This window comes from Curcuma longa, chromosome 4, assembly GCF_044706935.1.
Source record: "Curcuma longa cultivar G26 ecotype Majalengka, Jawa Barat chromosome 4, ITB_CL_G26_1.1, whole genome shotgun sequence".
Taxonomy (NCBI): Eukaryota; Viridiplantae; Streptophyta; class Magnoliopsida; order Zingiberales; family Zingiberaceae; genus Curcuma; species Curcuma longa.
The window spans coordinates 20250117-20266647 of NC_133864.1; the positions used below are offsets into that span (position 1 = coordinate 20250117).

The 16531-nt window shown below is 36.4% G+C and overlaps 1 protein-coding gene across 1 annotated transcript; it reads right to left on the bottom strand.

The window, feature by feature from the left end:
• Positions 1-400: 400 nt before the first annotated feature.
• LOC141828640 (uncharacterized) lies at positions 401-5021 on the bottom strand. The gene is made up of 4 exons (XM_074716100.1): positions 4144-5021; positions 3851-3901; positions 3616-3688; positions 401-765 (listed from the first exon to the last, which is right to left on the bottom strand). The coding sequence occupies exons 1-4, from the start codon at positions 4827-4829 to the stop codon at positions 574-576; spliced, it is 1002 nt and encodes a 333-aa protein (XP_074572201.1). The 5' UTR covers positions 4830-5021; the 3' UTR covers positions 401-573.
• Between the last annotated feature and the right edge of the window lie 11510 nt (positions 5022-16531).

Below are 16531 nucleotides of genomic sequence, written 5' to 3' on the forward strand. Positions count from 1 at the left end.
GCCGAGATGATGACCGAGTGACTGAGCTTGGTGAAGTCGGGAATGGCCGAGGGATAAACCGAGCGATCGAGCTTGTTGAGCCAATCCACTGAAAGTTGACTATTGACCCTTTGACTCGCCACATAGGCAGACTTTTTGACTTTTACTGCCACCACGTAGAGCTACTCAGGGTATACCATATCAGCCTGATAAACTGAATTGTCTGGCTTGATTAGAATCATTAGCTCACCCATCCCGACCAAATTTGATTAACCAAATGGATGAGTCTATTAGGCCTGACCATATCGTTTAACCCATTTAACTCATTAGAATCACTTTCCTCGAAGTACAGGAGAAAACAAATAGGATCAGTAGTGGTAGAATTTGAGTTAGTAAAATCAAGTACAAAAAAAGGAAAGTGAAGGAAAAAGGTCAGACACAGCTTCAAGTACAATGCATATATAGTTCGCTCGAAAAAAAGAAATAACACTTCCGAGTTATTTCTCTCACGTCTCAATGAATCAAGGTGATCGACCAAAAGCAAAAGTTGGTCATTCCGAAGAGTGTTACAAAAATTGTGGAGCTAGAGTTAAGTTAAAGAATACACGAGGAGGACGGGCTTCTTCTACCGTAGTGCAACATCATGATGTGGTCGGGATTGAGTGAGTCTTGCAGCAGCGTCGCCGACGACAACGACGACGACTCCCTCGGGCACCAGAGCTGGTCTCGAACATGCAACAACGACAAGGAGGGAAGAAGCCTTTGGCCTTTGCATGTAATCTCCACCTGCTTAAATTATTTAGTAACGTCCAACAAATTTGAATTGACAGATATATAATTAAAAACTTTAATTAAATCTTAGCCGACATCGTAATTTATGACATGAAGAATTAATTACAATATAAAGGGTCTGTAGGATGCCAGTCTTGTTCAATGATTTGATCCTATAGATTAAGTACCAGAGTTCAATAATTAACGCCCACATCTTCATGAACTTTTCCACCAATTATTAATCCAATGCAAAAACATGCATTCATTTATATCTTATCATACAAAAGCTCACTAGAGGAACATGTACTAAATTTGTTACTACATAAAACATGTTTCACATAAATTAATAAGGTGTTAAATAAATTTTGAAGAGAATATATAAAATTAGGGCGATCCAAAAAGCACGCCGAGGAATCAGTGAGAATATCATAATAACCTATCTTGTCTTTCTCTCTCCCTCACGACGTCGACAGCATAATAAAATCGCATGCACGTCTCCTCACGTTGTGGTGTGCCCTTTATATGAGTAGTATAGTGAATAAGGCAGTGCCCCCACGGCCCACGCCACACATCCCCTTTCCTTCGAAGCCAAAATACAAAAACGAAGCCACTATTCTCTTTCTATGGAATCCTTAAAGCTAATTAACTCTAACAAATGGTGGGAGCCCCCCACCACCCATTCTTGTTGTTAAGAAGTCCACAATTTTTATGTGCTCTAAGAAAAAGCTCCCATGCATATATATATATAATGTAATATAATGGGCACTAGCTAGTGAGACAAGGAAACCATGATTGGTGGATGAGACGAAGGGGGGAGGGAGTGGTCCAAGACAGCTTTATGCTTTCTTTTCCTAGTTCTGTTCATGTTTCGCCTTCCCCACTTTGTACTAATGATTCTTTTTGGGAGTCCCCACTCCATGCATTTCACTTCACTCCAAAGTATATCCCAATGTGTATCTTCTGTTTTGATGGCACCATGCATGGGCCCCTTGTCCCATATATTCTCACGAAGTGCAGCACTTAAATCCCTTGATAGCTCCTCTTAACAAAATTCCTAAGCACACTGTAGGGCCAAATTAACTTGTCCTATATATTATAGTTATAGGTGAATGAGAACAGCCAAGCGAAAGCATGACGACCCCATGCTAAAGCACCGAAGGTGCAGGCAATAGCTTTCATCTAAACTTATTAATTAATCAACTTGTGGTCATATCACTATAAAAATTAATCGAGAAGATTATTAAGTTTGAATCAGTATGAAATGCATGCCTATTCATCAAACTTATATATATAACTGGACACCATACATGTATTCGAATCTTATACGTACAACACCATGCATGAGAATTGCTCACCATAACGTGAACAAAGAATCTATAAATATCAACAACTTGGACGCAGTAACTGGGTCACATTGGTGGATTGTAATTTTGATGTGAACTTTTCTCATTAAAAATAGTACTGAACTTGAAGATAATTAACATACATGCTATATTGGGAGAATAAGGAATTACTGAAGTTGATTTCATAAGCGAGAATTCATGTGTATATGAAATGATTAGCATAAGTAAATAATCAACAGAATTAAAGAAGTTTACAACATACATATTAGAAGTTGGAACATCAATTGTTTGTTATGCAATAGCAATCTAGTAATATAAAGATCCAACATTCGCATAGTAGTAAGAATCCACATAAAAACATCTTGTTTAGTATGTGATTAAGTTGAAATGAAGAAACTAAGTATATTCTTTAAAAGTAAATAGAAAAAAAAATAATTTCCCTTCGATCTTTAATTGTATATATGCTGAATAAAGGGGGAAAAGTTGCATGAATCACAGCTCCTTATTGTATATATGCTGAATAAAAGTATATAAAATACGGTGACATATAATCAAAGACACGCATTGAAATGAAAAGTAATTAAGAGCTCTCTTTATAGTTTAGCTCTTTCACTGGAAAATTTTGCCACTTCTTTTAACAAATAGTGAGTTCCCTCTTTTCTAATAGTATATTCATGTAATATTAAGGTAGAAACCTATATATTTTTTAATCCATCATTAAGTCCTATATACAAGCCATAATTAGAGTTTACACCAGAACCCTAATTAATTGTGATGCCAAATTAAATTGATGGAATTTTTATCACCAGATATATAGCCAACTAAGTTTGAAAACAAAATCTAGCAAATCAAAAAGGGTACGTACCTACCAGGTAACTCCAACTACTATTTAATTAGTAGGTTTCATGTTGTAATCGCATAGCTTCCATCAAAGGTACGGTAGGTAAAACATGGGCATTAGGGAGGTCACAAGCAATAACTTTGAAAAAGTATCATTTATGTCTTTGCACAATGTGATATTTAGAAGTCATATATATCTGGCTTTCAAGTCCAATCCTGCCATTCCTTTTATGCTAAATAGAAGCATGGCATGCAATAATATAATGTTTCATCTATGAGTTCTCTTTTACACCTATTAAACTGATGCCTTTGGTATGCCGTGCCTAGCTATACATAGAAAAAACATCTCTTCGCCATAATGGTTTAAATACTGCTGGTGTCAACCTATCCTGAAAACTCCATTCTAATGGCACTGAGAAACTCACTTTCTACCTAAAACATGATAACTGGTGAGCAATCCCACATCATTTTAATTCAGGTACAGTCTATTTAGCTCCCAAACTTTATAGTATCAACCATATGAGTATACATAAATTAAACAAATGTTTGTCATATTCTTATATTTCTAACTAGGATCTGAATTATATGATTAGAAGAATGAAAATTTGATGCATTACTGATGTAAGAAGTATTCATTTTAACATATAATTAATCCAATTGAGAGAGTGTGAAGTATATATACCTCAGATTCATCCTCCAAAACGAGCTTGTTCATCAAGTACTTTATCAGCAACCTAACTGTCATCCTTCCATCCCTGCAGTAATTCAGCTGTGAAGAATGAGGAGCTAAAAGCCACAACAAACATCATATTAATTGTTACTATTCTTTCTTTTGGGTTCTCCAAATATAGAAACTAAAACTGCACAAAATAGTAGCTCAACTAGGGTAGAATCATATTGAGAGAAGGTTGAAGTACTTGATCCTCAAGTAGCTCTTTGGTATCTGAGGCAAAAAAGGCTCCCTCCCACTGCAGAAATTCCAAATTTATTAGAAAAAAAAAAGAAAAAAGAAGAGAGAAAAACTCGTCAATTTTACTAATTAGCTAAATGCATCCCCCGTACCATAACAGACAAACAAAAATGGAGGAGGAAAAACAAACGAAGAAGAGAGGTTTTTTACTATCCCTTTTTCGGTCGCCTAACAAACTAAATCAAAATGGAAAAACCACACAAAATTGTTTAATGCATTTTTAGTCGCTGCCGTACGTACCGGTTTCGCTTCGCCTGAAGCGTGACCCAAACGCCCGATTGCGGTCTTCTCGGCGGGCTAACAACCCTCACCGCCATGCGCGGCGCCCCCGCCGAGCTCATCGTCGGGTGCGCGAGCTGCCGCGCGACGAACTCCGGCATTGCCGGCGGAAGAATCAGCGCGGGACCACCGCCGAGGGCGAGATTCGTATTGCCAACATTCCAAAATCGCCCCCAATATTGCGGCGGTGGTTCCCTACTGTGGGGACCGGTCAACGGAACCATCGGCCCCGCCATATCTGCCGCCGGCGGGTTGGGGAAGCCGCTAGCGCTACTGCTTGGCCAAACTGCTAGAAACGGCAACGGCGAGAACAGAGATGCCGAAGAGGAGGCAGAGGATGTCTTCATCCGCTCGGAGCCGCCGCCCGAGACGGCGGCGACAGTGGGGGAAAGAGGGTTAGGGGTCGGCCCGAGGGATAATCGGAGCCAATCGGTGGATGTGGCGAGGCCAACGTCGTCATCGTCTCTTCGGTCGTCCTGCGGAGCCGGGGAGAGCTCGTCGTCGTAGGCCATGGAGTGGGGGTTCGGTTTCAACGGGCCTCGGGCAGCATGGAAATAGATGCGGCCGCAGCGCGATATGGGACCACGAGATACGAAGCGTCGCTTGCGGCGGAGGTCATAATCGGGGATCATCGGAGCGTTGTACATACCATGATCGCAGTCGTCTCTCCGGTGTGCGTCGTCTCTCCGGCAGAGCAACCGGACATCGTGGAGCCCGAGGAGCTACGAGGACGAGGCAGCTCAGTATGCTGGAGAAGTACTGCGCTTGGAGATCTCTCGCTTTCCGTGGAATTCCTCTTTGGCAAGCTTGTGGAGAAGAAGAGTTGAGCGAGAGAGAGAGAGAGAGAGGAGAGAGAGAGAGAGAAGAAAGGAAGAGGGCGATGAGTGCAAGTAAAATTTTTATAAGCACATTTATACCCTCGGAATTATTCATATATAATCCCGACACATGGAAGAAATATGCGACCGAGTATACTGCCGCATAATATTAATTTAGTTATTCATATATTTTATAAATTAACTAGACGAGTTTAAATTTTTAAAATTCAGGACAATTAACCATTGCAAAGTTTGAAAAAAAAAAACTTATTGAAGGATAATAGTGAATGAGCCAAACTTTGTACTTAAAGCTGTTAAAACGGTTATCCAACTTTAGTTTAATTTAATTTCTTTATTTTTAACTTCCTTGTAGTTAAATTTGTTTAACTTGAACGTAGTTTATTTAAATATATTATTGAATTCGTATAATTTTTATTTATAAGTATTAATTTATTTAGTTTAGTAAAAGATTTAAACTTTTTAATTAATTATATATATATTAAATGAACATAAATTCTGTTTATACTACAGAGGTAGGTTTGGTTGGGTATTTTTGTGTGTGCAAAATTAAGGGCCGTGTTTGTTGAATTTGTATGGATGCCAGGGATCTGATTGCAAAAATGGCATGTTTATGTGGGAGGAGATGGAGTGGTAGGCCCGATAAATACTACACTATTTGAAATAAATAAATATATATAAATAGATTTGCTACATCCAGAGTAGTCTATACGGATATAAAAGAAAGTTCACGTAGGTACTTAAGCGTTAGAGCGCATGATAAAATTAATCTCAGGTCACATTTTTTTTAAATCGATCCTTGATTATTACACCAATAATATCATACACTCATCGTCAGTGCTACTCTTCGAAAACACAATACACCTTTTGAAATTAGTAAACGAAGGGGGAAAATAGTGTGACACGAGGGAGCCTCATGCCAATCGCCAGCCCACGATCCCTCCCTCTGCTTGACACTTCAACAAAATGTGGAATTTACCATCCCAGCGGTCCTATACGGTCGGTTCCACGATCATCTATGAGGAGGTAAATCGAGAAGCTGCAGTTGGCCATGACAGAGGACGACACTGTGCTTCGTCGAGATTCGACTCTTGTCCACTTCAACAACTCTGATCCGTCATAACCAACTCAATTATGCCCCGAGGACATTCCTCTACTCGACACAATGGACGGTGGATGATAGAGATGAAATGTGGGATCCGCTTAATAATCCTTGCCGATGATTTAACGGTGGAAAAAAGGACACTCCCGCTACCTTCCCACTTTTTGTTTTTTTTTTTATTTTCCTTTTCTTTTCTTCGACCAGTTATTAGTTTATACATAAATTATGAAGAACTATTTTATTTTTATTTAAGAAAAAAGTATTTGGAATGATTAATAAAGCATGGTTGTGCTAATTACACACCTGTTTATGAATAATTATTAACCCACGATCCATCTCACTGTCCATAAACTCTATATCTTGCCTTTTGTTAATATTTTCCTAAATCACTCTATCTTAAAATCTTACTCAACCATCGATCATTGTCCCACATAACCAATTCAATTTTATTACAAAAATGAAACAAGACAGATGTTTAAACAATTTCATCTCATTTTTTAATATAAAATCTAATTATTTAAGTTTTATCTAATTAATTTTGAAGGTAGATAATGAACCTTCAAAATATTTATTTTTATTAGGATTTTTTTTATTAGTTCTCATAAAATCCATAGGAAATGATAAGAGAAAAGGAAAAAAAATTCCACTGTGAAATCTTTCAAATAATTTTTATTTTCATCCTCACAAATCAAATTATAAAGATTTAAGGAACATCTAGTTGTTAATTTAATTTAATCCTTTATAAATTATGAAGATTTAAATGGAATTAGTCACAAAATTGTATTCTAATTTAGTGCTACTTATGGAATGTCGGATGACAAGAGAAGCATGAAAAGAAGGATGCCTCTGAAAGGTGCATGTGCAAAAGATTATTAAGGATATAGAGGAATATGTCTATAATATCATATTTAAAGGAAAAAAGCAGGGCAGGTCCATGCCTCGCTTGACCTAGCAAACGGTCCATTTACGGCATTAGCATGCATGCATGCATGCATGGGTACATGCATAGCTGAAACATATACCTTAGCCAACATTAATCATGCATATATAGCTTGACTACAAGCAAACTATGACTATCCGCATGTACATTAGGTAAACACATGTGTAATACATCTATCAACTCATCATGATGTCATCATCATCAACATAATTGTAGTATGAATAAACAATAATAATTGAGATGAAGCAAAAGGAAGGAAATTAAACCTTGGAACAATTACAAACCAAGGCATGCACATTGCAAAAGAGAAATTAAAGTACATGTGGTTTAATGAGGTTGCGATGTCATTGTGCTCCATTCATTAATAATAATAATAATTATTATTATTATATGAAAAAAGGTTGGTGATTATGCATGCATGAGTTTGTGGGTGCACGCATGCATTTGATTACAAAATTGTCTCTTTAGTTTGATGGGAGCCAAGTGAGGGCAGTGGCCAGATGATGCCTACTGTCACGCGCCTTCCCTGTGGGTCCGACCACGCTTTTCAAATCTTTCAGCTGATAAAAGAATGGAAGGAAAAAAAAAGAAAAGAAATTGAGAATGAAGATGATGATCTAGTTTCTATGGAATTCGAGAGACCTTCACATTGTAATGGCAAAATAGTAAGATATATTATTGTCAATCAGTTCGATCCAATTGATCACTAGTCCAATTTGAATAAGTCCATGCACATAATTAATTAATTCCGAATGCTGGAATTGTGAACCCACATATATGATATATATGATTATTCCTCGAATCGAATGATGACAATCAGTACCCAATAACCAATACTCCCAATCATTGGCCAAGATAAACAATCAAACACTAGTCTGTAATAAAATATATACTGCCACCAAATTGCCCATGAAGCCACTGAATTCCACATTCCAACGAGAATGTGGTTAAACATCACGCACTCAGTGCATGAGACTGCCCTGAGAGGAGTTGTCCATCCACACAGACAACCGAAGATCATATTTCAACTCTAACAATATTGCAACCAAAGGACAAGGCCTCGTTATACCCCAACCAACACACACACACACACCAACACTACTACTCGCTCACTTTCTCATCTTCATGCTCCTTCCACCGTTCCCTTCCCACTAGTAATTACTTCAATTGGCACAGCTAAATCATAAAGTTCCTCACCAACTCCCATTCTTCTTTACTTCTGTTTGTCTAACACACTTTTGCATACGCTTTAATTGTTACAGAAGACTCGTATTTTAACTGTACGTTTTCAAGTAAATGATGTGCAGTTTCTGAACAAAGGCCATGTTGATTCTACATGCAAGTTTTCACTTTCACAAGTAATACGTATTCCTTTCCTTCTGGTGAAGTTGACAAATGGATCCACTTTTTCTCCCTTCCCGATCTTTGCACTTGATGATTGCAGTGCAGGGCACCATGAGGTGCATGCTGATGAACTGACACTTGCCTCAGCAGAGGAGCTAGGGCTTACCAATGGACACTGATAAGACATATCTTGCTTACATGTCTCTCTTCCGTATAAAAATCAATAGACACTAGACCTTGCCCTTGCATTGGAAAAGGGTCCTGCTATTGCTCAGTCACCTACAATTATAACAAAGGAGAGAGAGAGAGAGAGAGAGAGGTGAAAGAAAATTAATTAATGAGGGTGTGGAAAGAAGAGATTGAAGGGCATCATTGCTCATGAGCACCAAAAAAGATATGCTTCAGAAAAGAAGCAGCGGCAAGCGGTTGAGCCTTGAGAGCGAGCAGGTGAAGGAAATTAAAGGGTCAAATATTAATACGATCACTCCATTTTGCTGCATATTCAATGAGAGAGTATAGCCATGTTCAGCATGCAGTAGCGTAGCTGCATCCTACGCTACGCGCCCATAATGCATGCCCTGCTGCATGCATGCGTACGTACCGAAGCAACATAAAGACTAAGAGCTTCATGATGGTACTTTAATCTGCGGATTCCGGTTTGTTTCCATCATGTAATAGGAACGCCACCACGATGCTGCTTGCGGCAGCCTCCGTTTCTGCAAATTCTCTTCTCGTTACTGTCGTTTCATATCAGCCCGATGCAGACTATTCTGCATTGCCACTGGTGCAGCAAATTAAACCTCAAGTTAATTACCTTGTTTATTTTATTTTTGTTTAGTTTTTAGTAGTCGCCATTGTCTTCTTGTGGAGCAATGTATTCATATATCATGCTTTTAATATATAGATGGAGAAGACATGCATGACAAGATGCTTGAGGTCGCAATAACTGGTCATAATTACTCCCATACTATGATTTCTCATGGAACAGCTTGTGGAGCACTGGGCAGCCATTCGCATCAAGTACACTGCCAAATAGATATAGCACCTACCCATCTTTTTATTAATATGATATACAAATCTCTCGTGGAAAACAATAAGTAAAATAGTACATTGCTAAATATCCATGAAGCAGTTTGGCTTGAGTATGGAATCAGACTAACGGCCGGTGAGTTTGTGTTTGGGATTGGATATTGATATTCTTGGAGGTGACAATACATGGAGATTAGGGTTGCTGATGTTGAAGCTCATGGAATAGTACTGAGGCAGAGGTGGTCTAAGGAGGTTTCTTGTTTCATCTTCCTCCCTAAAGGCTAAAGCTAGCTTCAAATTTCATGATTACTAGCATTCAGTTCTACCTCTTCTTAAACTTCAAATAATCTTTTTATTTTTTGTTCTCTCTCTATTTCTTTTCAAAGGGAAAGTATAGCGAGATCAATTAATGCATGTATATTTATAACTACTCCTTGAAGAAGTTTACAAAGTTTGGATACATTCAAAAAGCCCTCAAATTTATCTTTTTGTAATATATTATTCTCAAAAACTACAATATTATTTGTAATCAATTTGTCTTTTAATATTTTAAAATTTTACAGGAGTTTATCATGTTTGTTGACTAGTAGTTGTTCATTATTGTAAAAAGATTATAACGTTCATCTCACACCTCTTCACTGTCCGTCCTGGGATTTTGTAGAAGGGAGGTAAATTATGATACCGAACAACTTCATACGTAGGAGGAAATAATTCTCAACATGGACCTATGAGGGATTCAAACATTTTTCCATTGTTATAAATCTACAATTTGAGTGTAAACTTGGTTACATCCGTGAGGACATTGGCTAATATTATTCATTATTGTAAAAGATGATAACTTTCACCCCAATCGCTCCTCCATCTCCTGTCTTAAAGTCTTGTAGCTAGAAGGGAGGCAAATCAAGATATTAGATGACTTCCTAAATGGGAGAAATTAATTTCTTAAAAACATGCATATGTGAGAATTCCAATCTTATCCTATTATTATAAATTTATCATCCGAGTACCAACTAGACTAGACTAGATTATGTTCGTGAAATCATTAACTAATAGTGTTTAGCTGTGCTTATGGAAGGTGATAGAGAGTATAGTAAATATTATTCGTGTGGGGGTAATGGTCATCATGATGATAATAGCCAATTGGTTTAAAATATTATGTTACCTAACTAGAATATTGTTAAATTAAATAAAATATTGAATACGAGTAAATTAAATATAAAAAATGCAGGGAGCAAACATGATCCCCATGAAGCCCGACCTTTGCACGCGCGCTCAGGTGTTGAGTTTCGGGTCCCACCTCCACCGCCCCCGGGCTCCATGCACATGATAGTTCTGCCATTCAACATTTCTTTTTCCCCTTCGTGTCCTCGTAAAACAATTCATTTCCTAACAATTAGAGTACTCTAATTAATTACTATCAGTAAGTGAGAAGTTGCTCTGATTAATCTACTGAACTCTACAATTAAAGTTCTAATTCATAGTGTTAACATATATATCAAGTTTTGCATAAGTACGTCGTTTATATATAATATCAAGCTGAGTAAAATAATTAGTTTTGTGCTTATAAATTCTATCTGTTCTATCTTATGGGATAATTTCAGTAGATCGAGGTGTTTTAACAGCAAGCATATATCTATTTAAATAAAAAAGGTCAATTCTGTTGGTGAACTTTTTGGAAGTTGAATCTGAAAAAGCCTTGTAATGGCTCCCGTCGTACTCCATTAGAACTACAATATTCAAACCTTTTTCAGAAGTACTTTTGAGTAAAATTTTCTTCTCCTCGAACACTGTCATCTTCTTGAATGCACTAAATTATTATTGCCAGCCTTGTCGCCTCCTAATGATGATGGTGCTCTGTTGCACCACCAAAATATAAAGAATGTTGCATGCTGGTACACTGCTTATTCCCCTGCATGAAATTTTCCATTTTTTTGATTTTCTAATTTTTTTCACAGACTAATTAATAATCATGTTCGGGTGAATACCAAGATAAAAGCGTATCGATCGATTCATGAAAGATTAATTAGTCCGTCATAATGAGTTCATCCGTCATAATCACCAACATTTCAAGTTGGGATCTGAGTGCAAGAATTACTGAACAATATATATAGATATATATACTGATTGCTGGGTTTAGGAGCATGCAAAGTATGGAGAAAAAGCAGGGAATATTTTGGAGACAGTGGCATGCATGCATGCATGCAAAGAGATTGGTGTCTCTGCATCCGCACTGAGCTTGAAAACAGGCCTAGGTTGAGCAAATTTAAATTGAATCCGATGCAGGAATATAGAATTGAATTGAAGTTTGCACACTGGTGTAGTCTTTTGATGGGAATGTTGTCGACGAAGGTGAAGAAAACTAGGCGAGGCGGGGCGAGGGCGTGAGGGAGAAAAAGCTCTTTCTTTCATGGTGCCATGATAAGTATTGCCTGAAAATGAAGGATAGGGCATCCCAAGAGAAAGCTGGTTGGCTTTAGCTTTTAATAAGGACTGTGGAATGATCGCATCTTTTTCCTTGTCACCCTCCACTGGTCAAGCCACAGCTAGCCAAGCCAACATGGAACATGGTAGAGGCTTTATGCTTTACGGTTCCTGTACCAACGTTGAGAGGGCGCTGCAGTGGTGCTTTGTGATCCACTCCGTGTACACAGCGCTGCTCTTGAAATATTCACTTTGTATTCATGAGATATGTTACAAGGAGAGTATAGTAAAGAAAAGTGAAATTTCTCTTGCAAGAGAGAAAGATTATTCTTCTTATTTGAGAATAAAAACGTAGATAAAGAACTTTGCAAGTTTTCTACGAGAAGAGGAAAAAAGAATTTCTTGATTGCTTTAAAGAAGAATAAAACTCCCATTCTATAAGAGGTGGGATGGCCAAATAATAATTGTATTATAGTCAAATAATAATAAACCAAATAATGATTGATTTGGCAGTCAATTAATGACTTATAAACTAGTCAAATAGCGGTCGATTTTACAACTAAGCTCTTAAGTTTGGCAAATAAATATCTATTAAGCCCAATTTAATGAAGATCTTTTACATATATATGATTAATTATAGTTCTTTTAGTGAAGATATCAACAAACTACTCATGACTTTACACAAAAAGAGTAATTATGGTTTTGTCTTCTATCTTTTAACGCACAAAGTGACAATTGGCTTTGATGTGTTTGGGTTGCTCATGAAAAATCAGATTTGAAGGAATGTGGATGGCTGATTGATTGTCGCAATATAGTTTGACAAGAGTCATGACCATATATTCTGTCTTTGCGCTTAATCTAGGCATCATTGATTGCTTCTTGTTTTTCCAAGATATTAGATTTCCTCCGGCAAATATGCAATATCCTATAATCCATTTTCTATCTTGATTGTCTCCAACCCAATCTTAGCCCACAATCTCTAAGCTTTTGTTGTTCTTCATGCAAATTCCTCTTTTTGGAGATTCCTTGAGATAGCCAAGGATCCTTTCAACTGCCTTCCAGTGGCTCATCTTGGTTGTATGCATATGCTGATTGATTTGAACCACATATACAATATCTAGCATGGTAATAGTCATATAAATGAGTTTGCCAACCAACCCTTGGTACCTCTATATGTCAGTGAATGACTCATCCTTATCCTTCCCTTCATCATACATAGAGAATGGACTGCATGATTGGCTTTGCTCCTAACTTACCTATCTCCTACAAAAGGTCAAGAGCATATTTTCTTTGGGATAGAACTAGCTCATTAGGAGAGTAGGCAATTCTATATCTAGAAAATTCTTTAATTTCAAATTTAGACATTAAGAAATTTCTAGCTTGATTAATATATTTCATACTACTTTCAGTAATAATTATGTCATCTACGTATATAAGTCTTGAAAAAATATGCATGAACAATTGTAATATATCATTTAAAACACTTATGATTGATGCCTTACGATTGATATTTGTATTTGTCATCCAAAGGAAGATTACCATGAATCATCCTCTTGAAATCACAAGACAAATCCTCCACATTTGGATGTTCTTTCTCTAATTTTTGCATTACCTTCTTCATTGTATTTGAACGTATATTTATGCTGTTGACAAACAAAACTGCTTCCACTAATAGTTATAGTTGTCTTGCAGTTGCCTTCCACTATTTTCACTACCAACATTTCCTACTCATTCAAGTTAAGCTACAAAGATCAAATAAGAATATTCAATTCATACTTTAAAAAAATAGTTCATGCAACAACAAGCATACTGAATTATTAATGTTAAGAAAGTTATTACACTTTATATAACCGCTCTTCAAGATAAATTAGAGATATCTGTATCTTGCATTTATCTTAGATTAAATTATTTACATCAATATGAACATCTCTAATCCTTCGTAATAACTATTATATCATGAGCATGTTTAATATCTCCAATTATTATAATTATTTATAATCATATTTTTACAAATGATACACCTATGTACAGTCTAAAATAAACAAACATCATTTGAGTCCCCGGCAACGGCGCCAAAATTTGATGCGGTGTTTTTTGTATGGGAATTATTTGTTATTTATGTACATATTTCCCTTATTTATTTGTGTCACTTACACCCATCAAAATTAATTATTTATTTATTTATTACCAAACCTCTAACTATCGTTTTAAGTAGTATAGAGAGGTCCGGGTCGTCTCTCTCGGACCCAATAACTGGATATTATTCTAGACTGTTATGGGGTTTTATTGTGTTTTATTCATTATTATCTATTTACAACTTTATTTATTCACAATTTAACCTATAATTAATAAAAGAATCCTAAGTGTACATCATTTACAATTAAAAATACAACATCACATAAAAACATGAATTCCATTTATTAACATAACTTTACTATACAATATGAAATTCATTTATTCAACTCGCAACAATGTACAATCTACACTAAATTACATCGTGTATAATAATATACACAGAACATATTCACACTACTCACACAACAAACTAACATATGTGCACATGATTAAAACATCTAAACAATCACATCACCGGTGCCAACAAACATGTTTCATTAACTCATTCACAACTAAGCATTCCATGGTTCAACATTCAATATGTGCCTTGATAATCACAAATTCAATACCACAACTACTTTCCTACAAACATTTAACAAGCAATACATACTTCTCAAAATTCCTCTAATCCATGTACGTGAAACACAACCACTCAACATGAAGTTTAATTTGATTTTATTCATGAACACGGACACGCCGAGGAGTAGGAGCATCATCTCCGAACCTCGTAAATAATCGTGTTAGCGTGCTGATTCAGTCTTCGTGTTCTCTGATTGTTCATTCCACTGTGCCAACGAAGACTAAGGAAAAAAAGGCGAAAAGTGTGGACGGCTATTCACACCCCCCCTCTCTAGCCGGTGTCCAAGAGATCCAACAATTTCTTCGTTCTCGCACAGAGATCTTCGGATTTTTCTCTTCCAATTCAATCTCCAACTTCCAGAGGGTAACTACAAGCCAAGTTTGGGGTCAATCGTGGACGGAATATCGCGGCGAGGGTTTTGCCAGAGTCTCTAATCCGCGATGGAATTTAGCTAGTTTTGCTTCAATCCAATTTAATAGGAGCAATCGGATCATTTGGAGGGGTTCTTTGAAGGATATTGAGGATTCCTGAGCATTACATTCATCGCGATTTGAAGGATTTCCAACTAGATGATTTAAATCTAGATTGGCTCTGTTCGGGGAAGTTTCTGAGGGTTTCTGAGATTTCTCTAATTTGATCTGATTTTAGATCAATCCAAGCTTGAATTGAGAGTCTCTTCTTCTGGATTTCTGATGATTTTCTCAGATCTTGTGTGACGGCAAGATTGGAATTGGTTGGAAGGGAAGATCCGAATTCTGTTTTTCATTTCTGAACATTTACGTTTGATCTCGTTCTGATCTGTAATCCCATAATTCATCTTTGAACATTTGACGAATTCTGTTATGTTCTTTACTTGTTTGATCATTTTATTCTGAATTGTTTAGGTCTTGTTGCATCTGTCCAATTACTGGTTTTAATTGTTTCTGATTTTAGCTCACTATTCAGTATCAGTTACTGTTCCATATCAGTAGTTGTGTCTAATAGTTAAGATTGTTTTTTATCAATGGCTCTTTACAAGCTTAGGCAATTGGTTTCTGATAGTTAATTGTTGCTGATAGTTAGATTTTATCTTTGTTTTGCAAGCTAGGTTGGTTTCTTTAGAATTCCATTTCTTGTCTTAGTTAACTTTTCCCTTAGTTCTAGTCTATTGATTTCCTTTAATTCTTGTCTAATTTGTTTTGCAATGCATTCTACATCTTAGTTACTAATTTCAATAACTTGTTACAGTTCTGATCATTGCATTTAGATTCATAAACATTAGTTAAATTTCAAATTCTATGAATTTAGATGAATAGCACTTTCAGGTTTGATTTGATAACTTGTTCCAATAGTGCATTCTTAGATTAGCAAAACTTGCATTATGTTTCATTTGTTGATTTCAAATTTACATTTCATTTGAAAAACACCAAAACCCCATCTACATTTGAAAACCCCAAAAAAAAAATGACATTTTAGCTTGACTCATATAATTTTCTACTAATCCTTGGAAAAATATAACTTGTGGCCCCTATACTTCATTTGTTTGTGAGCTAAGGGTTTTCGATTATAAATATTAATTTGAGGTTCACTCGTGACACTAGCTGTGGGCTTTATCAATGAGATGTTGAATGGACTGTGTTACAATGTTGTACATGTCAAACGACAAAGGCAACTAAATAAAACATTGGATTATACACCCTATAAACCTTGGAAAAGACATTAGTATAGACTTTGTTTTAGGATTGCCTCGAACTAACCGAAGTCATGATTCAATCTTAGTATAGTTTGATTTTCAAAAATGACAAATTTTATTTCATGCTAAATAGCCAAATTATTCTTTAAGGAGATTATTCATTTACATGAGTTACCTACATCTATAGGTGTCAGATAGAGATGTGGAATTTGTTAACTAATTTAGGGAAACATTATAGAAATTATTTAGGCACAATTTATTTTTCTTCCGCTTTTCATCCATAGATTAATGGTCAAATTGAGATAGTTAA

Bases quoted from the DNA above. Each gene is read 5' to 3' on its own strand.
- LOC141828640 (XM_074716100.1), bottom strand. From the start codon at position 4,829: ATGTACAACGCTCCGATGATCCCCGATTATGACCTCCGCCGCAAGCGA. The intron at 3,689-3,850 runs GTACTTCAACCT...GAATTACTGCAG, and splicing joins AAGAGCTACTTGAGGATCAA to GGATGGAAGGATGACAGTTA. The intron at 766-3,615 runs GTATATATACTT...TAATTTAAGCAG, and splicing joins TTTTGGAGGATGAATCTGAG to GTGGAGATTACATGCAAAGG.